We start from the raw sequence: 22,270 nt of genomic DNA on the forward strand, positions 1-22,270 counted from the left end.
CTTATCTTCGCTGTTTCTGTAAAAGCCAACGTCCTTCTAAGCTGGAAATCATTGGCTATCTTTGGCTTCTCTTCTTAAGCCCTCCTCTCAACAACCCTCAATCTTACTGAGCTCTCTTTGCTGTCTTTGATCTTCTGCTCCTTCTTTCCAAACCCAGCGAAACCCAGGTAGTTATTGCCCTTATATAATTTACATTCAATCTATTAACTGCCTTACTTTGGACAGAACAGTTTGTCTATTTTCATTTTTAAAATGTGGCACCGAGAGCTAAATACCATATTCCTTTGGCCTCCAGATACGCCAGTGTATAAATTCTAAACCATCCATAATCTCCTACTCCATCTATAATACCCATACTTATCCTCAATTTCTCATCCAAGCTGCTATCTGCCTAAACCACACTCATTCCTCCTCAAAAATGGAATTGATATTTTCTCTGCTCAGCATTCCTCCCTCTTGTGCATCCCAAAAGTTTGATCTCAGGTGTTTACATGACTCTCCCCAGTTCAGCTGATTGGTCCAGCGGTAAGCAGTTGGTCTGCACTGAGCCAATCAGGTTATTCCGAGGAATTTTCCAAACTAAAATCGGAAAAAGAGCCCTTTTAACCCTGGTGGCTCTTGTGGAGCTCCTGGGCTACCTACTAATATACTGAAGATAACCAGTTTTGCAGCAAGATAAAGTAAAGGTTCTGAGAGACAGGAATAGGAGGATATAAGGTTAGGTGAGCCTTTATATTACCAATTCTAGTTGTTCCTGAGGCCCAGCTGCATCTATTGTCTTCCTATGGCTTGGCTATTTAGTCTTTCCTCAACTTGCAAAGCACCAATAAATTCCTTTTTCCTCAATTAACCTGTGTTGGGTTTCTATCACTTGCAGCCAATAGGTCCTAATTGATACATTGACTGTACCTATTCAGAACACACCTTAAATCCCATGTTCTCCTTAAAAGCTTTCCCTAATACATCCATTTCAAATGATACTCTCCTTCTGACAGCCAGTATCTATTCTTTATGCTATACACTCTGACACTAAATTATGTTCAAATGAAAACTAGATTATAAACATGACTAAACTGCTCATTCGTCATTTTATGTGTACAAACCTTTTTCTCTTGAACAGGAAGGTAAAAATCTTGAAGGTACTGATTTTATTATATAAACTACATACGTTCTACAATAACCTGCACAAATTTAGACACAGAATGGGGACTGCCTCCAGAGTGCGAACAAAGGACAATTTTGATGCCAACTTTTAGGTAGGGCTGTAGTGATACAGGCCAGCAAAGAGTATTGTAATAGTTCAGGCAAGAGGCTAATATGATTCAGCAGTTTCATATCTTGATGGAGTCCCTTCAGAGTTTAAAGATGATCAGGGTATGATCCTGGCAAAGGAAATAAATGGTTTCAGAAAAGGAAATTACCTCATGGGAATTTGGGGTCATGGTGGTGTCACTACAGATCCAGGGTTAGTTCTCTGTTGTCAGTCCAGTAACTTGATTGTATCTGTTTACTCAGAGGATTACTTCATTCATGCCAAGAAACTTTACAGTAGAAGACATGACTAACAAGAATGACCATTCATTCACCTACAACAGAAAATGGGCCTGATTTGAGATCGAAGGCCATTTATCCAGGACAATCCCTCCTGACGGAGAAGCCCACCCTGCAATCCAGACAGACTAGGAAGTAATGAGGGTCAACTACTTAGAGCTGGCAGTGTTCAAGCAGATTTTCCATTAAACAAAATGAATTGTGTACCCTTATTTGGGGATATTTCTATCTGCAGTGCTGAAGCCAGATATTTTTATGACACTTTAATAAATATCTGGACACAGACATAACTCCCCCAATCCATCCCCCACCAATATATGGGCTATAAAGGCCTGGCCATTTCAGCCCAAATGTGGGACAACTCCGACCATCTATTTTAGCTTCAGAGGACCCACGTGATCAGTTGACTCTGTAGTCAGGTATGCACTTTCTCTCTCTTCCACAGTTGTCAACCCCATGGACACTCCCTGATAAGCATTCTGCACACTAAATTCCATCTCAGAGTCTGCTTCTTGGAGCACCCAACCTGCAACAGGAGTGGTCTGAGAAAGGAGGTAATAAAACAATGTTTAGAAGCTGGGTTACCCAGCACACAGCTAGCAATGAAGATCTGATGGTCCAGTTGTTAAATATTGCATTGTTGGTGAATAGGGATAGTATGCTGGTGGGAGGGAAGGTACCAGCTGGTGGGATATATCAGGCATTTAAAAAATATGGGGGGGGGGCATAGGAACTATGATAGTAGAATTGGGTGACTGTTACTGAAAGCCAAGTGTGAAAGCTGGAGGGCCTCCTTAATTGCATATGAAGAGAGCTTCAACACCTGCAGTGGGAGGGCAGGGGAAACTGAGGCCCTGGACAATGATCAGAATAGTCTGAGCTCTAATGAGGTTATACTTCCAAGTCAGGCAAGTCATCTAAGCCAAGGCCCTAGATGGGAAAAAAATGGGACCAGACATTTGGGTTGGGGTTATGATTGATGCCACTGAAGATCTTGAATGATCACGCTCCTGAGCCCTCTGAACCTGGAGAAATGGCTCACCATGCAGTTCTCCCATCTTGCTATTAGACAGTGCAGAGGCCTGTACCAAATAAGACCGCATCTGCCTTTACCTCCCTTCTGGATAGGCCAATAACTAGTATTAAAACATTACATAACCCAGTGGGGGACAGATTGAACCTGATAAGGGAGGAAAGGGACTACACCCTAAAAGTGCTGCAAGAAATAGCTGAGCACATAATAGCAAAAGCTGGAAGAGTAGCAAGACACTGGATTCTGAGAGTGCTTAATCAAGGAGACCAAATTGTAAAATTGAATTAAGGAGTGTTTATTGATTGGGAGCACTCTCCTGGGCCACAGAAATTATCACTCTGCTGAGGACCCAGGAAATGGTGCAAATTTGCTACCAGAATGACTCTTAAAGCATGGAAAACTCTACAGCCCACATGAAGTTAAAAAAAAAAAAAAAAGCCAGAGTTGCCAAAACACATGGTGTAATGTAGGACGGGATTGAAAAGCTGAGAAGTTCAAGGTGGATCTATTATATAAGGTCAGAAATCCTCCCAAATGATTGTTCCATGGGAAGACCAACAGGATATTGCATTTCCCAAGGCCGTCAGGAATGTGAAGGTAAAAGGTGCACAGGCATCCCTGAAAGTTCAGTAGTGATTCTCCTATGTAGGACAGGACTGACAGTAGGAGAAGCTGTTACAAAACTCAGCTAACCAGTCATGGGGTGACAGGACCTTGACACAAGAGGCCAGGTGGCAGCACTTAACTGCCAGAAGCCAGGTACATGCAATTATTATGAGTGGAGAGCTCAGAATGACAACCAAGGAGGCCTGACCCTCAGAGAATTATGGAGATGGTTAACAGAACATAGCATCCCCAAGGGCAAAATAGATGGATAGCCAAGGATACTCTCCAACTTTGAATCAGGAGAAATCAAAGTTGGCTGATCAGGGGGCTGAGGGCAGTTGCCCCAATAAAAAGTGATCATCCTTTGCCTACTCTGATCTGAACCAGTTTTCAGACTCTGAATCAATTAATAGAGATAATCAGGTCATCAAAAGGAGGACCCTGCCTCGCAGAGGGGCACCCGGCTTCAGGGTGGCTAGAAATGGGGGAGGGGCCTGGTCGTTTGGATCATCTTGGCCATAGTTTCAGTTCCAAGGATATGTTTTGGGAGAGAAGTCTAGGGGTTATATCTTAGGAAAACTCCTTTGGAGTAAAAAGATAGCTGTGCCTTATTTAGGTTGTTTTTTCTACCTGAATGCTGAACACCTATTCAAGCTGACTGGTAGTGAACTGGATACCTAGGTATATATTTATTTCCCCAGGGGTTTCTGTGTACAATGCAATATTTTCTTTTATTACTATTGTAAGGCATGCACATTTGTGATATGTATTGTAAACCTGCTGGAGAAAATATAATTTACACAGTAAAGGGGGAAAAGAAAAAAGGAGCCAGAGACCAAGAACTCATCAGCCCACCTGTGCCCAGTAATGCCTAGGAAAGACTGGGGTCTAACTCCCAAGTTCACTACCAGAATAAAGAATTAATGGACTCCAAAGTTTTGAGAACAGTTTCAAGTTGTTATTGCTTATGCTCCCTACCCAGTATTCCAAGTCCCAGAGAGAAATCACTTCTGGAGCTGCCCTTTTTATGAGCGACCTCAAGCTCAACAGGCATAAAACTGAACTTACTTCCCACATACATCCACTTCCTAAACCTCCTCTCCACCTGTGTTCTTTGTCTCAGCCAAGGGCCCACTGACACCAGCTTCCTATGGCAGAATCTGAGCGTCATTTCTGTCTGGGAGCTCCCCTTATCCCTCTCCCAACTAATCTCCAAGTCCTGGTAATTGTACCTTCCGAATTATCCATCCACTTCTATTTCCACTGCTTCCTCCTTAGGACACCATCATCTCTTGTTAAAATGGCACCAACAGCCTCCCTGCCCTTAGTCTTCCTCCCTTCTAACGCGTTTGCCACACTATAGGCAGAGTAATCTTTTAAAAACACGAATCTAATTATGTTCTTCAGTTTTAAATCTTTCAATACTTTCTAATACAGCTTATTAGGCTCTGAATGATGTGGCCACCGTGTCCCTCCGCAGCCTTATCCCCACACACCATGTCATCTGTTCGGCCATAAGGAACTTTCAGTTCCCTGAACCCAACTTTTCCTATTATCGCTGGGCTTTTGCCCACGAGGTTTTCTGCTTGGTACAACTTTCCCTTTACTTTTCTTTTGGGTAACTCAGATGCATCCTTCAAGTCCCAGCTCAGTTGTCACTTGCACCACCGAGATACGAAAGCTTCTTCTCCCATCCTCCATCCCTTGGGGTGGTCCAGGCGACTTGTGTCTTCCAGGAGGGCGGCTCTCGTCGTCTTCCACACTCCGTCAGTATCGGACAGTTGAAAGGCTCCTCAGAGCGAAGCCAGATGCTTGCGTCTCCAGTCCACGACATAGGTAGGCAGCCCACCGAGCTTCGGCCCCGCAGCAGAGACACACCCAAGCCTTCCCGAGGCTCTCGCGGGGAAAGAGAAAGTGGTCCACTACCGGGAACCCAGCCCGGTGCTGGGCCCCGCCTCCCACGCTGCGTCGGGGGCGGAGCAGGGCGGGGCGCCGAGCGCCAGCGAACGGCGTGCGCCGAGCGGGGGCGGGGCCAGGGGCGGAGCGGACCGCGCATGCGCGGTCGCCTTTGTGTGGGTCGAGCGGCGGTGGCGGCGGCAGTGGCGGTCCCACTGGCAGGCGGGCTAGAGGGGAGTCCGGGCGGCGTCCGGCGTGGGAGCCGGGGGACCACCATGGTGAAGAAGCGGAAAGGCCGCGTGGTGATCGACTCCGACACGGAGGACAGCGGCAGCGATGAGAACCTGGATCAGGTGAGGGCAGGCCGCGGAGGCGCGGGCCGGCGGAGCGGGAGGGCTGAGTCCGGGCCACGGGAACCGGGAGCCGGCCGGGCCCGGGGCCTCCCGACCCGAGTGCCTAGCCAGCCCGGTTCCCTGACCGCCGCTGCCGCCTCCTTCCTATCCTTCCTGTATCGCCCGGGACCCGTGGAGTCCCGCCGGGGCCTGGAGATTGAGCCCCGAGGACTTGGCGCCTTGGGCGGGGAGGCGGGGCAGGGACCAGGCTGGTGGGCCTCGGGCTCGGGGGATCGGAAGGGTCCGTCATCTGCCGGGGCCACATTGGAGCGGCGGGCTGCAGGCCAAACGATCCGGGCCGGGAAAGGTAGGAAGTATCGCCGGCCAACCTGAGAGGCTGGGAGGTTTCGGAGGAGGTGCAAGGGGTGAGCGTGGGGCTTTGGGGTTTGGGGGGGTCGGTGAGGCGAAGGTGCGGGCTCTGGAAGATGAAGTTTTTCAGGCAAGGAGTGTGGACGGAGAGGAAGGGCATTCGTAAATGTTCCGGAGACCCTCTGCGGTGCTTAGCTAGGAAGACTGAGCTGCGGGCACGAATCTTTTTGGCAACTAGGGTCGTTCGTGGTTGAGAAGGGTCCCTGATGAGATGTCAGACTGAAGAAAAGTCTTAGAAGAAGGAAAGAGGGCAGAAGTGGAGCAGTACATAGGGCGATATGGAAGGACTGAGACTAAGGTCTCTTAGCCGTTTTCGTGCAGCATCCCAGAATTCTTTCTTACTTGAAGATTGTGCAGGAAGTGTAGAAAGTAACTTTTGGTCTCAGTGTCTTGGGGGTTGCTTGAACTGTTTATATACTCTAGAAAAGCACTGTAAGGAGGAAGCTGTCTTTGTAAGTAATGCTCTAGTGATGCAAAAAGGGTTTTCCCCCGTGCTTTGTGAACAAATGATACAAAGAATATACAAGAGGTAGTAGCTTTGTAAGTTGTGTAGGGAGAGTACTGAACTTGGCATCTGAAAATTTGAGTTTTAGGCTGGGCTGTGCTTTTTTCTAGCTGTATCTTTGGTCGTAACTGTTAAATCTAGGTATAACATTAGCCTTGTATATCTATTAATAATTGTGCTATCGTAAGGATCAAGTACTTGTATGTAAGAATGTTGCAAATAAAGCTTTGGTGTAGTGGCTTCTTGGGCATCATTTGTATTAGGCCAGAGGTCTTAAGACTAAAATAAAATATTGGGGCGTGAAGGGAAGAACTTTAAGAGGAGGGGCTGGAGGTGTGTTGAAGAGCGCTATTTTGAAAATGATGGTATGGGGTGGAGAACTATCAAAGATATAGAAATCTTGTTTGGGGATAGGATTGAAAGGGTAAATTGAAAATATTCTCAATGAAAGGCTCTTGAAATTTGCAAAAATATAAAAAATATATATTCTCGACTGTAAAAGTTTGGTTGATAATTTTAGACTGACACTTAGGAGAATTAGAACTTTTTTGTTTTCGATTATTTTCTGATCTAGAAATGTAGTTATTTCCAATAACGACATTGGCTACAATTTACATAGTGCCTAGGATGAACGAGTGACTTAATTAGGTGCTTTATTTAAATTGTCAAGTTTTCAAATTATGAAGTTAGTATGATTTTCCCCATTTTACATGTGAGGAAAATGGGGACTGAAGAAGTAACTTATCAAATTTACACAACTTGTAATTGGTACAGTTGGAATTTGAACCCAAATCTGCACAACTACAATGCATACGTACTCTTTCCAATTAATCTGTTAGTCTTTTACTTTTTCATATTGCAAAATGAGAATGATGTATTATGGCCATTTTCCATGTTGCTAGAATTCATGTAAAGTACATTGAATAGTTTAGAGAAAATTGGTACATCAGTTATAAAGATCATTTGGGGGTCTTTCTTGGTAAAGCACTGTCAAGATGTCTGTTCTGATGATGAATGAACTAAGCAAATTATTCTGTCCTTAGTGATTTTCCACAGAATTCTGACAAATGAAATGAGTTGAGAGCTTCCTTTTGTAGTAGAGAGATCCACAAAGAGCTTTTCCAAAGTTAAGAATTGGAGAGGATTGCAACTTTAAACCCAACTCTATTTGTAAAAAGAAATTAGCATGAAATGTGTAAGTAATACCGAATACATTTTAACAGCAATTTCAACTTCCTCCTCTTCAACCACTCATTGTCATTCTTTTATCAGATGGGAACCAGATCAAAATTCCCTTTCCCTGCACATCTTAACAGAGTGCCTTCAATCTACCTGTCTGTTCAACGCTGTGCCAGGCTGTCAGAGGAATCAGAGAAAGATCTCTGCCCTTTAGAAGTTTTCACCAGAGACCTTTAGCAGTTCAGTCAGCCTAGTGTGGGGGTCTTTAAGACTCCTCAGAACCAAACGGATGCATTCTGGGCCTTTCCTGACCAAGGTGCCTTGGGCTGCTCCATCTAGTTCTAGGTCTTCATTTGGGGTTATAGCATCGTATTTGTTGTCTAGTGTATTGTACTTGTGGAAAAGAACAAACCATGACAAATCTGAGTGTCTAGGGTGAGAGTGGAACATAGTTAGTAAGGAGGTCCTTTGTCCCTGGGTTTTCCTGATGGGAAACTAAGCCATTATGTCAGAAATATCATCAACTTAGTCCTTGCTGAAGGTGAGGCAGGTGAGTCTTCTACAGTGTTTTTTTTCTGGTGGTGGGAGGAGGGCCACCTGTGTGAGAAGCTACCTGGGTTGCTTATTTAAAATGTACTTTGCAGGGGCTCCCATCCCAGACCTACTGAATCAGACCCTCAGGGGATAGAGCCCTGGGCTCTGCATTTTTACCAGGTACAGCCCAGGTACTTCTTTATGTTAATGATTGAGACCACCTCTGATGCTAATCTTTTTAGCAAGACACTCTTAAGTAGTTTGGGAGAGAAATAACTTCCTGTCTTGAAGTGTGTGCAGGTATAATTGAAAGAAATTAACAGAGATGTTTAAGGTGGCAACGCTGGTGGTTCTTCTAGATCTCTGAAGCTGTTTGAATTGTTGGGTGCTTTTTATTGAGGCCTGTTTCTTTTCTTTCTTTCTTTTTTTTTTTTTTTTTGCCTTGCTTCTTGATGGGAAGAGGTATGTAGTAACTAAATCAGAGTTGTTTAAAATCTGTTTTAACTTTCGGTGCTTTTGAAAAACTCAAACCTTTGAGAATTCGAAGAATTTCTTTTAACATGTGACCTGATAGTGACTTTACTTTTTATGTTGGCCACACCCTTTCTTCAACATTTTAAAATTGCAAATCATGAAGATACTTGCCTTTGGCACCTCTTGGTAAAAAACAAAACAGAATTTGAGGGAAACCTAGGCTTTTTACCCCATCATGTGCCTCCATGGAGATAATATGTGTCACTCTATGAAATAATATTTATGCAGTGGGTTCTAGAAAATGAAAAGCATCCAAGATAATAGAGGAATCAGAGTTCTCTATTCAGATTGATAAATTTCAGTATTTATGAAAACTTTACTCTGCCTTTCAAGAGGAAAAAAAAATTGAGCTACATACATATTGGATTACTTGAGTTTATTTCTTTTCTTATTTTAAATGATGCTTATGTTGTCATGTCCTGTTTTTCTCTGCTCATCCTACTTGAAGTAGCAATAATTAAATGTATCTTTGAGAGAATAGGCCCCCTAAGTACTTTTTAGGAATTATTTTTAGATACTACATGTAAAAAAGTATTGTTGTTATAAAGTATCCTTCCATAAACCTTCCCCATTCAAGTTGGGAAATTTAAAATTGTGTTTCTCATTAATATAGTCTTTTTTACAGTAAAGTCTAGGGTGAACTTGTGAGAAATGTCAGGGTTGACTTGTGAAGTTTTTAATTTGTGTCATAATGTTTCATCTAACTTGATAATTTCAAGTTATCAAGTTACTTGAACTTGAATTTGGTAATTTCACTCAACTTTTCTTTGGAAATAGTGCCGAGAAGATTGAGTCTCATGGGAGCTTTAACAGAAAATCTCTGAGGAAAAATTCAAAACCCATCTTCTGACACCGGTTCTGTTGGTGTGCTTACTGCTCCCCTCCTAGACTATAAGTTCCCCAAGGGCAGAGATTGTTTCTCTTCTAACAAATGTGTTACATAGTGCCAGGCACTAGAGCTCCAGGGTGAGCAAAGTAGAAGCAGTTTCCACCTTCACTGAGCTTAGAGGAGGGAAATAAAGGAGGGGCATGAGAGGAGGGCGGAGCAGGGGCCAGCATTGCTCAGAAGGTCATTTCACTACAGACTGTGAAGGAAGAGCCAGGATACCGAGTGTGACGGGGATCCTCTTATATACTAGCCTTTGGGAGTGACATGTGAACTGAGACATGGAATACATGTCAGGGAAAAAGGAGACCGAAGAGTCCAGGGAAGTGTTGAGTGTTCATGATTAAGGGACCAGCATGTACAGAAATATTGGGGCAGGAAGGACCTAGCACCCGCATGAAACTGAAAGAAGCACAGTGATGAAAATATAACTAATTGGAGAGAGAGTGGTGCAAATGAAGCTGCAGAAGTAGTCTTGTGTGGACCTTTTGAGGATGGAAAACCTAGTTTAGTGGATCACAGCCAGCATTAAAAATAGAAATGAAATTGAATCAAATAGAAAGCATCAAGTGTGTCAGACCTCATAATAAGTATTGTTTTGTGAAATTTGTGTTTCATGTATATGCATGTGCATGTACACTGAGTCATGAGGTATAATTTAGCTTACTGTCTCCTGGGGTTAAAAGGTTCAGAGCCACAGGCAGGGCCATGTTGGCAATTATAAGGACTTTAGACTTCATTCCCAGGGCAATGAGAAACCATTGAAGGATTTTAAGCTGGAAGAGGTGTTAAGATTTGCCTTTTAACAAGTTTGCCCAGGCTGCTATGTGGGTAGTAATCTGGAGGGGGACACCAGTTAGGTGGCGGGTGGATATAAGAGTCCAGGTGAGAGAAGGTTGAGAGCATAAGCTCCACTAGAATGGAAGCTCCAGAAGGGAAGGGCTGTTTGTTCACTGTACTATCTCTGCACCTAGAACCGTGCCTGGCATGCAGCAAACAATATTTGCTGAATGAATGCCTGACGTGGATTGGTATGGGAGTTATAGAAACAACAGAAAGTAGATTGGGACATAATATTCAGGATATAAAGCTGAGAGGACTTGATGACTGATTGGAGTTGGGGTAAGGATGAGGAGGTTCTGGCGTGAAAGAGGGAGCCCTAGAGAAAGGTCAGGTTTAAAAGTGACAATCCTGAGTTCAGTATTAGATGTGTAGAGTTTAAAGTTGTCTATGAGATATCCAAGAGGCGACATCAGGTAGATAGTTGAAAATAATGCATGCCTGCCACACAGTAGGCACTTAATAAATCTTTGTTGACTAAGCAGATGCTACTTAGCAAATGCTGCTTACCAGGTCTTCTAACCTGGTCACAATAGGATCCCCTACAGAGATAAGGGCCCTTGGCAGTTTGGGGGTTCTTGCTGCAGGGCCTCTGCTATAATGATGATTTCCCTTTAAGGAATGGAAATCTGCATTAGTTACAAAGTGTATTGGGAGAGAGAACTAAGTAAAAACAAGTTAGCAGTAGAACTTTTTAAAACTTTTATGTACCTTTTGTTTTGGATGCTTGAAAACAGATTTTATTTTGTCAATTCTGTAAAATTATGGGCATTTATGTAACTCAGTATTTTATCTACAACTATAATTATTTTGCTGGAAACTTGAAGGGAAAGTTGCCATATTTAGTGGCAATAATGTAAAGGATTGTTATGCTGCCACTTTGGGATTATTACTTTAGAAGGATTTTCGTGTTTATGGTCATTGTTTTGATTTTTCTTTTTTTATATTATACAAATAGTATATTCTGATTGAAATAGTCCCTACAAAACAGAAATACCTCTTTGTCCCCCCAAAACCACGTATACATTGGTTCTATTCCTTACTCCTGAAAACTGACTAATGTTCACTGTTGGAGTCATGGACTTCTACCAACAGTTTTGGTGTGAAAGAATAGGAATTAATACCTCATGTTTAAACCCCCGTGAATTACTGCACTTTTCCTCAGCATCTCTTCAGTCCTCCCACCCCTCTCTGTCCCTGTGGCTGTTTACCTTGCCCAGGTCACCATCCAGTCTGGCAAAGTTGCTGTGGATTCCTTCTGACTCCCCTCTGCACGTCCACCCTGGCCCCTCTGGGATCAGAATAGTCTTTTATAAACCCTCAGGGGATGGTTACTCCCCTGCTTAAAACCGTTTGATGGCTCCCCACTGCCTTCAAATAAAAGCCAGGCTCCTGATCCTGCTCTAGAAACCTCGGAATGATCTGGTTTCTTCCTCTAACCTACCATGTGCCATTCTTCCTCTTGCCTGCGAAGCTCCATTCACATTGGTTCTCTTTTCCTTATTTGACTAAAGCTAAGCTGTTGTCAGCATCAGGACCTTAGCTATTCTGTCTGGCGACTCTGTCCAAAAAACTGCACCCCTTTTTCTCCCCCAAAGTTTCTAGTCTCGACCTAAATGCCACTGCCTCAGAGGAGCCTCCGCTGATCACCCTGTCTCAGACAGGTTCCCCATTCACTTGATTCACTTCCTTCTTAGCACTAGACATAATTGTTTTCTTGACTTGTATGTTGTCTGTCTGCCTGGCTTGATTTTAAATTCCATGAGGTTAAGGACTGTGTATCTTTTCTTCGTGACTGTCTATCCAGGGCTTGGTGGATAGTACTAGGTTCTGGTAGTAGGGTAAGTAACTGTCTCTGTTTGCCTGGAACTGAGGAGTTTCCCAGAATGCATGGCTTGCGGTGCTGAAAGCAGGACAGTCCTCAGCACACCCAGTTTGATCACCCTAGCTAGTACTAATTACTTACATTAGTTATATTTGGGGAATGAATAAGTGGGAAATAGCTCAGTATTGCTAATTGGCTATAAAAACCTCTGAGGTGTGTCCATATGAGATTTTATTCTCTCTTTCTGGGGTGCAGAATGTGGATCCCAGTTACATGTGATCATAGGAGGTCTGATTAAAGAGGTGAGATTTAATTTCCTTTAAGTAAGGGGAAGCTAAGTTGCTTTATTACAGGTTGATCCTAACATGACATCACAGAAAATACACTATTTGTGAATGTTGGGGTGGGGGAATTAAATCTTAAGGTTCATGAGTCTTCACATATTGATGGATTAGAATTCTAATCTTAGCCATAATAATGCTGTTTTAATAAACATTACCCTAGTGCAATTAGAGTTGCTTTATGACAGGGTCTCAATTTGGGCAGTTTAATGTTAAATATGGCTCTTAAGCAATGTTAATAAAACTGCCCTAAAAGCCAGACATGGCATCCTACACAGCCATACCTGTAGTGTGTTGGGCATTGGCATTACTTTAAGCAGTTCTTCAGTTCAGCTTAAATTTGATAGACCATGGTGGCACTCCATGCTGCTATTTTACTAGAGGAATGCTGACATAAGTAAGGACAGTTTTTACTGGGTGAGATGAAATGCAAGGATGATGGTGAGAGAGAACCACTGGATACACAGAAACATTGTCTCAGCCAGTGGGGCACAGTGAAGCAGGCTGGCAGGAGAGAGCTACAGATGGACATATCCCTTGTGCGTGAATCAGGCTTGAATTGGCTTTTTTTGAGTACAGGCGTTGGATAAATTAACCCTAACAGGTAGCAAATCTAATGGTATCTTCTTATGTGCAGTGTTGGAAAGACTTTTTGTTGTACATTGGTCTGTTCCGCTGTATCTAAGAGCCCTCAATAGAATATAAAGGACTTAACTAGAAAGAGTAGCCTTGCTAATGAGTTCCCCGGTAACTTCCTGTACAATTCTCAACTTCTGAAAGGGGATCTTTCACACTGTGAAGAAGGTCTTTGCTGTCTCCATACTATTGTTAATACGGTACTTACTGTGGTAGAAGAAGCGGGATTACCTCTCAGATACAGTTGTTCGTTGATGAAGGAGAGCTGTTAGGTTTGTAGTATAGAGTGGGACCTCTTGAACAGAAAGGCTGTAGTAACATCTTAGCACTTCAGTTACAGTAACTTGTGATGGATGTCTGCTTGTAATAATGTTCCAGAGAAGGATCCGATTGATAGTGTATCCAAGTCCCTGTCATGAGTTGGTATCAAAACAGAATTCTGGTATATACGTGAACCTCAAAGGGTTAAGAAAGAGATTACCTACCAGAAGTCTTTCTAAATTTTATAAATTTGCATTAAGGTAATGTGGGGAAAATAATAGTAAAGACTGTACACAAATTACCGTATAACCCAGCGGTCCCAATCCTAGGTATTTACCCAAGTGAAATAAAAACTTATGTTTACACGAAAACCTGTATGTGAACATATAATTGCCCTAAGCTGGGAACCCAAATGTTTTTCAACTGGTAAATGGATAAACAAAATGTGGTACATCCATTCAATGGAATACTACTTAACAATAAAAAAGAGTAAGTCACTGATAAATGCTGCAACATGAATGAATCTCAAAGTAAAAGAACTAGACTCAATAGGCTACATACTGTATAAGATTTATTTATTCTATAAGGAGACCTATAGGGACAGAGATCAGGTCTGTGGTTGCCAGGGGATGGAAGGAGGAATTTGAAGAGCACCAACTTCCTGAAAAGGCTGAAAATCATAAGAACACTCTACAAAACAGTAATTCCTATTGACCAAATGCAAATTACAGCAATATTTGGAGCGATAATGGAACTGTCCATGTATCTCGATTGTGGGAGCGGTTAAACTATGTATTTATCAAACTCATAGAACTATACATAAGAAAGGAAAAAATGTACGGTATGTCAGTTACACCTCAAGTTTTTAAAAGACCGTAAACACAAATATTGCTATAATTTGCTTTTGATCAATAGGATGTACCGTTTCCATATGAAAAAAACAGAGTGTTCTTATGATCTTCAGCCTTTTCAGGAAGTTGGTTTGCTAGCTCTCTAATGAAATGAGTAACATTTCATGACTGCTTATGAAAGAGCATGTCATCTGTTAATCTGAGAAGGTCATTTTCTCATTCTGGCTGAGGAAGGTATACGCCTAAAATAGAAAGAGACTGGAAGAAGAAAACAGATACTTTATAGCAGTCTATTATTTTAAAATCTATCTTAGCACTTGACCTATAATTGTGTGGCACCATCATTATCAAGAAGTAATACTGCTAGTATTTATTTGTTGTATTTTTCTCTTTTTGGCAGAAGGGGGAAATGTTTTAGACTAGTAAACCAGGAGTGACTGAATTAGGAGCTAGGATTCTATTTGCCCGGTTTGAATCCTGCCTCCATCACGTATTAGCTGTGTTACCTTGGCTAAGTTACTTAACCTCGCCTGCTCTTTAGTTTCTTTAGCTTTAAATGGGGATGATAACGAAACCTACCTTAAGGTTGCTGTGAAGATTTAAATGTTAGATGCTTAGAAAAATACGTCTAGTAAGTACAGTATAATTGTGGACCGGCTATTGCTATTAGTGGAGAGCCGGAACTAGAGCAAGTATCCTTTTGCTGCATTTTTAAGTGACTGGGCTGAGTTAGAGAGATGTAACAGGAAAGGGGAACCTCTTGAGAGCAAATCCTGGTTGTAGCTACGACTTACTTAGTGGCACATTCCTCCCCTGCTAGTCTCTCCTCAATCACCAGGACAAGGTAGAAGTGGTGAATGGGAATATTGGGATTGTCAAATTAGGATTCTGATGGAGTGGCCCGCACATTTCCTGCTTGTTGTCAGACCCTGGACCAACCACCAGAAATACGTGTGTGTTTTGTTTTTTGCTTTTTTTTCTGGTTTAAGCATTCAAATTAAAAAAAAAAAAAACCTCAGAAACTTGCAGATTGTCAGCTTATTCACTGCAGCCCCACAAATGCCGATTTTACTATGAATTGCAGGAAGAGGATGCTCAGCGTGTGGATTAGCTCTGCCCGGAGAGCAGGGAGCAAATGACCTTTGGAGACATGGTCTTACCATGTTAAGTGCTGAGAATCAGCACTTCTGTAGCTTACAGAGGAAATGGTGACAATGTGAAAATAGCCTCCAGTTCAGTTTTCCATCGTCACTTTTCCATTTCAGACATATATTTGCCATTAAGAGGGAAGGCACAGATTTTGTTTAGCACTTGGGAATACTGGCAGTTGTGATAAAAGTTCCTATGATGGTGTTCTTCACTTGAAAGCACCAAGAGGTAGAAGAGATCTAGAGAGGACAGGCGTTTTATTATTCTTGGAGTTTCTTCTCTGTTGAACAAAACTCATGTGACTATTTCTGCCCTATTAGGAGCTCTTGTCCCTGGCCAAGCGGAAGCGCAGCGACTCTGAGGAGAAGGAGCCCCCCGTGAGCCAGCCTGCAGCCTCCTCAGACTCCGAGACGTCTGACAGTGATGACGAGGTGAGTGCAGAGGTCCGGCCTCTGGGATTGACAGATGTTTGGGGGTCTCGGTGTCGCTGACTCCTGATGGTCTCTGTTCCTTCACCTGAGCCCTACAGCTTAAGAGCTACAAGAACTTCTTAGGGAAACAAAACTGAGGGAAACTCTGGAATGGTCATGTTCCCTGTACTTCTAGGTACCTCGTAGGTGTCTCTGCAGGGCATTTGTGGGCATTTTTCAGTTTTCGTTTTCAGCCCTACTGCAGAAGGGGCACAACTTGTTAGTCATCATCTCTTTTATTATTTCTCATCTTTTTAATCTCACTTTCATGTTAGAGAAGAAATTCTATCAAGAATGCCATATTTCAGGAGGAAATACTTGAGCAAGACAAGAAGCTTTCCTGTAAAAAATGCAACGATATGTGGTTCAGAAGGAATACCTTTTTCTCTGACAGGAGCATTATCTGTGGGGCTTGGCGGTAGCTTCCCTGTCGCTCACAGCACCTCAGGTTTGAGTGCACGGATTCCATCCCGGCCAGTCAGGCACGGGCCTGTTTCAGCACAGAGGAGCCTGTCCCCGCAGTGCTGCGTAGTCAGAGGGCGCTACAGCCCTCCCAGAGCTGACTAGGTGGGCTTTGCAGTACCTTGCTGTAAATTCTTTGTTGAGGACCTAAGATGCGGTACAAGGACACAGGTCCACAGGAGCTCCCTTACCAAGTATTAAGGGCCACCGTCACTTCAGTAGGAGCTTTCTATGCTCGTGTGGAGCCAGCCTGTCCCGTACTTTGGAAAGATTTTCAAGCAGTAATGATGTAAAGCATAGATAAGTTTTATTACTTCCATCAATTCAATGGCAGACAGAGCCCTTTGTGCCAGAGAGGTCAATGGAACCAAACACCAATTTCCAAAATCAAATATTGGGTCCTCAGTTTTATACCCTCTCCATGTTAAAAACCCTCTTTTTTTTTGCATACCACAGAGTTCCTTAATCGGACCTCTGCTCCATCATGCAGTAGCCCAAACCACATTGCCACGACAATCCCCTATGTTCGTTTCGCTCTCCATCTTTATTACTTATTCCTACTGATCCTCGGGCCACCTTTCACTCCCTCCTACAGTCACTGTTACGGTGATCTAGGCCTCAGCCAGCCAGTTTCTCCTCGATATTTTCAATCAGTCCAGCCCACATCCCTGTTATTGGAGCAGCATTGACAGCTTCGATGTTCTATTTCTGACCTTGTCAGAAGGAAGCAGGGGGAGGGCTTGTGGGGCAGTGTTTATAAAGTGGACAGTAGTGTACAGTATGTCCTCGGCCTTCACATTCACTCACCACTCACTCACTGACTCACCCAGTGCAATTCCCGTCCTGCAAGCTCATTCATGGTAAGTGCCCTATGCAGGTGGACCATTTTTTGATCTTTTATACCATATTGTTACTGTTCCTTTTCTGTTTCCATACTCCTGTGCTTAGATACACAAATATTTAGCATTGTGTTACACTTGTCTACAGTATTCAGTACAGTAACATATCCAGGTTTGTAGCCTTGGAGCAATAGGCTGTACCATATACCCTAGGTGTGTATAATAGGCTGTACCACATAGGTCTGTGTAAGTGCCCTCTATGATGTTGGCACAACAACAAAGTCGCCTGACGATGCATTTCTCAGAACATGTCCCTGTTGTCACATGACTATAATTTCCTAGAGAGAGGCTGGATATCACCTTTCTATTTAATCTCTTACCCTGCAGTCTAGGAAAATGTTTTTACTATGTACTTATTTTGTTTTACAGTTCCACTAAAGTGAAAAATGGTTTTTATTATAACGAAATTTAGTTAACAGTGAGAGCAGTTTTTACTAGTGCCCTGTGTATGCAAATTAGAAATGATTGCATTCTAATTGACTGTAGTGATGATTTCTTAATCTTAAATAATGTAATATACCTAAAATTGCTTTCTACAGCCAGAGGTAGTGAATATGTGAGTTTTATTTTTTTGTTTCTTTTTTTTTAATGGAGGAGCCTTAATTCCTCTCAAATTGATAATAACCCAGTTTGTGAGAAAAGCAGTGAGCTCTATGAAGTAATTTGCTTATTTGTTTTATTTTTCCATTGTCTTTTTTGAAATGCACAGACAATACAGGAAAATCTTGAAATAATTTCTCTTTCCCACTATTCCCACATCAACTACTTTTATTTTTCATGTTTCAGAAGTCAGATGCTGTGGGTTCCCTCCCCCCGAGTAACAATATTCTGTTAAGTGTGAATCTGTGTTATGTCTGGAATATCCTGTAACATGTTTATAGTCTTAGCAATTCCTTAAGATACAAAGCAATAACTATCCTATGAAGTATTTCATTCTCCATATTTTTATCATTAAATCAGAAGAATATGCAGTTACTGTCGGGATTCCTTTAATCCTTTTTAGCTGCTTCTCCCAGGAGGCAGAGTGTGTATCACCTCGGCAGCATTAGAGAAGCCCAAAACTTGTGCTAGGGTACATCCAGAGTCCATAAAAACCTTTGCAACTTAGGGTTCCCTTTGTCACTTGCAGCTATTTAACCAAGTTATTACTTTAAAAGTCTTCACCGTAGGATACTACCCAAATGCTTATGCACTTTCTGGAGGAAAAGCTGACAGACAAACTGTACTTTGCCCAGTGGGGAATGAGACTTTCAGTAACTTTCCCTCCACAAGGTTCTTAGCTCCTGCTGCTGCCTCCAGGTCCCAGCCCCCCATGGGGGCCCACAAGCTTCCTGCAGCTCTCCTCCAGTCTACTTTCCCCCAACTCCCTGGGAATAGCAGCCTCCATGTCATGGCCATTCTGGAAAGCACCTGTTCTTAAGTCTGCATTGTCACTGCTTGGCCCAGGCTGCTAGCTGAGCACCTGAACTTAGGGTGAATATTTCATTACTTCGGACAATTAAGCAAATGTCCAAAAATATTAAGACAATCTCTTTTTAAAAATCCTGCCAACCACTAGAGAACTCAGTGGGGTTGCTGTGAACTCAGATTTATGGCCACCATGGAGATACTTGGAAGTGAGGAGGGGACTTCTGAGAGATCCTTAGAATATAAAGTTTGAGACAGAAGCCATTGCTTTTTTCTCTTTCTCATAATCATATTTATACCTCTCTGTAGCTAAAAAACCGCATATTCTGAGGTAATTTTCTATGTCTTCTAATTTCTGCTCTGATTTTTATATCCTTATTACTTACAAACTAGTCTTTTAGAAACTTGGTTATTAAAGCAGCAGTTCTCAATCAGATTGAGCCTGGTTGTACCAGAAACTACTCTGGAGTTTTTTTAAATACACCTCCCAACCCTTCTCCTCTACCACCTTTTTATTGTTGTTGTCATTAGTGAATACAGAAAGAAAAGTATGTTGGTCCCCTCAGATATGCTAGGACAGAAAACTGGTCAAGAGCACCTGAGAAGATTAATGGGTGATTTGTTATAAGGAGAGACATGCAATGATTTTAGAGAAAGCACATATCTAGCTAATTGATTGGGGAAGGGCGGGAACAGAATAGGGGAAAATTATGCAAGTTTCCTATCCAGAAAAAGTGGGTGCATTGGATGTTCCATTAGGGAGGGCATAGTAGGTGTTTCATGTATAGTATCGTTGCAGGGGGGAAAACCCCCTACGTTTCATGAAAGAGAACATATGAATGTGTTATTTTTGGTGAATGCATATCTTGGAGCACATATAAAAATAAGAGACAGGATTCTATCTGTAAGGCTTACATTGCCCACACCTGGGTAGGTCATAATGCTGTGCTGGTGCACTGCGGTACCGTCACTTCCTGTCCCTGGACGCGTTTGATAGCAGAAGTACCACCAAGGGAGCAAACAGGAGTGAGAGGGAAGAAAAACGACAGAGTTAGGAGGAGAAGAGCTAGTAGCTGCTCACTCATGAGGTGGGGTGGTTTGTGGGTTTTTGTTTTTTTAATGGCCAACACAAAGAAATCCATTTGTTAGGAGGAATGGAGTCCTAAATCAAGTAGTTCAGTCTCGCTTTTTTAGAAACACAGTGGATCATATAGAAACAGATACTTGCACCTAGATAAGAAAGCCTAGATATTCACTTGTTGCCAGTCAAAATCACCAAGAAAACTTTTTGTTGTTGTTGTTCAAAATTAAATATAACTACATTAGACTTAGTTGAGGAAACAGCTGAATTATGTTCTATACCCTTTGCCTAAACTAGAATTATTATTTTTTAAAGCTTCATGTATAGTCTTGTTTTCAACATTTTTGAGAAATACAAGCATTTGTTCCAGCCCTGTAATTCAGCATTTGTTACACCTGTTTTTCCTCCTGAAGACTTTTGTCAGCCTTCCTCCTTGCGTTTATGCTCCCACTGGCCTCTTGAAAGACTCTGGTCTCTTCTTGCTTTCCCCCCTATTCCATTTTTTTCTACTTCTTTCTGAAGCTTCTTCCTTCTCCTTTTTTCTTATCCCATCTGATCTTTCAGCCTCTCCCACTTTGATCTAGTTACACTGTTATCTCTTGCTGGCTCCAATAATTTTTTTTTCTCTTTTTCTGCTCCCCGACCCCCACTCTGGTGCAAGCCGTTGTTTCTCAGTCTAGTTGTGTAGGACACAGCTCTCTGGACCATGCTGGTATTAGGAGCCTTGCGCTCACTCCCCCCGGCTGAGGCGGTCGGTATCCAGTCACAGCAGCTCACGGCACCTCTTGCCAGCTGCCGGCCGCTCACAGTGGCTGCTGGCCCCTCACGCTGGCCACCAGCCACTCATGGCAGCACACGATAGCCCACAGCAGCCCACAATGGTTGTGGGCCATTCACGCTGGCTGCCAGCCACTCACGGTGGCACATGGTAGACCACGGCAGCACACAGCTGCTCACGCCAACCTCTGGCTGCTCACGCCAGCCCAGCTCCAGGGAGAACTGTTGTTCACAGTCTTAGCTGTAGAGGGTGCGGCTCACTGGCCCATGTGGGAATCGAACCGACCACCGTGGTGTTAGGTGCGCGGCGCTCCAACCACCTGAGCCACCAGGCCAGCCCTCCAATATTTTTATTAATAGAACATTTTGAAAAAAAGGCAGCTTTTACTTATACATTTAGTAACAACAATTTTCCAGAAGTCAGCCTAGATATCCAAGAGCATTTTGTTACTGCTTTACCTTTCAGATAATACATACTTAGCACATGCTTCTGATAAAGGCCTTCCCTGCTAAGCTAGTATTTTCCTGTGTGTATAATGATTTAGTAAAGTTTTCATGCAGTACCTCCAGAACGAGATGTTCCATATAGATGAATTATCCCAGTACTGAAACTAAACTCTTGAAAGTTTAAAATATAAAGCCCACTATATACGAAAAATTTTTTTTGATAAATGTTATTATATGTAGTTGTTTTTCTTGTTGATTTAGTCATGATTGTGAATGGGCAGTTCTTGTACTGTGAAATAATGACTTCCAAAATGTCGAGCTATGTGGTTCTGCTTTTTACACCTTTTCTTTCTCCTTGTTACTGTAGGTAAGAAGTGGCCATTGTTCTCATCTTCTTGGTAATCTGCTCTACTTCCAACTTCCTGCATCTGATCTGTTCTGGGGTCAGGAAACCAGGGAACCCCATATAGTTTAGGTTGGAATATTCTGCTTTAGTACGTGAACTTAGTGACAGCTATTTGGGTTGCTTACAAGCCTTATTTTTACATACTTCTTGGCTATGTAGATAACCATATAGTAGTACCTCATTTATCTAGACACCATTAAAGTCTCATCAGAAGAATTTGAAAAAATAAAGTGATTTTCATAGACTACGTGCTTAAACTTGTTTACGACAGATGCTGACACTTCCTACCAAACAGTGGAAGGGGGTACTGATTATGTTTTTCATTTTTTAGTATCACATCTGTTTCACTTTTGTTTTTGTCTCCATAACCAGACTAAGTTTCGTGATTGAGTGTAGGGATTCTCTGTTTTCCAGTTAAATATATGTGATTGCCTGATTATAAAATATAGTAGTGTCCTGTGTACTTTGATTAATTACACAGTAGAAGAGAAAAGAAAGCTAAGCTATTCTTCATATTCTTTAGGCTGACATTAAATTGCATTTACTCTTCAACTCCACTGACCCTTTACTACTTTCAGAGAAAAAAAACCACCACCTAAATCAGAAACCATGCCCTTCCCACACACCTCTTTGCTAGCCACTGTCAAGATCTAGAATAATGAGTACAGAACCCTTTTGACTTAATATAACACTCAGTTCATATAGAATCTTACCTCTTTAAAACTCCAAGGGGTCATAGAGCTCACCTGGACTCCTGTGCTTCAGATAAAACAAATCCACAGAAGTTCTGCGTTTCTGTTCCCAACATAAAATAGTGCCCTGCATTTACATAGAACTTCATGGTTTCTGATGTGCTCTAAACTTCTTTTATTCTGTCTTCTTTGAGTCTCACACTGCTCCCATAGGTGGTCAAGCCCAAGGCAGTGTTGTTAT

At 42.5% G+C, this 22,270-nt stretch overlaps 1 protein-coding gene across 1 annotated transcript in view; it reads left to right on the forward strand.

Moving 5' to 3' along the window:
- The first annotated feature begins 5,241 nt into the window (after window positions 1-5,241).
- RTF1 (RTF1 homolog, Paf1/RNA polymerase II complex component) overlaps window positions 5,242-22,270 on the forward strand; it is a 43,858-nt gene continuing 26,829 nt past the window's right edge. The window contains exons 1-2 of the mRNA XM_081049856.1: window positions 5,242-5,439; window positions 15,709-15,819. Of these exons, the coding sequence (XP_080905982.1) occupies window positions 5,245-5,439; window positions 15,709-15,819 (306 nt within the window). The 5' untranslated portion in view covers window positions 5,242-5,244. The remainder of the gene's footprint in view (window positions 5,440-15,708; window positions 15,820-22,270) is intronic.

This window comes from Rhinolophus hipposideros (assembly GCF_964194185.1).
Source record: "Rhinolophus hipposideros genome assembly, chromosome: 5".
Classification (NCBI taxonomy): Eukaryota; Metazoa; Chordata; class Mammalia; order Chiroptera; family Rhinolophidae; genus Rhinolophus; species Rhinolophus hipposideros.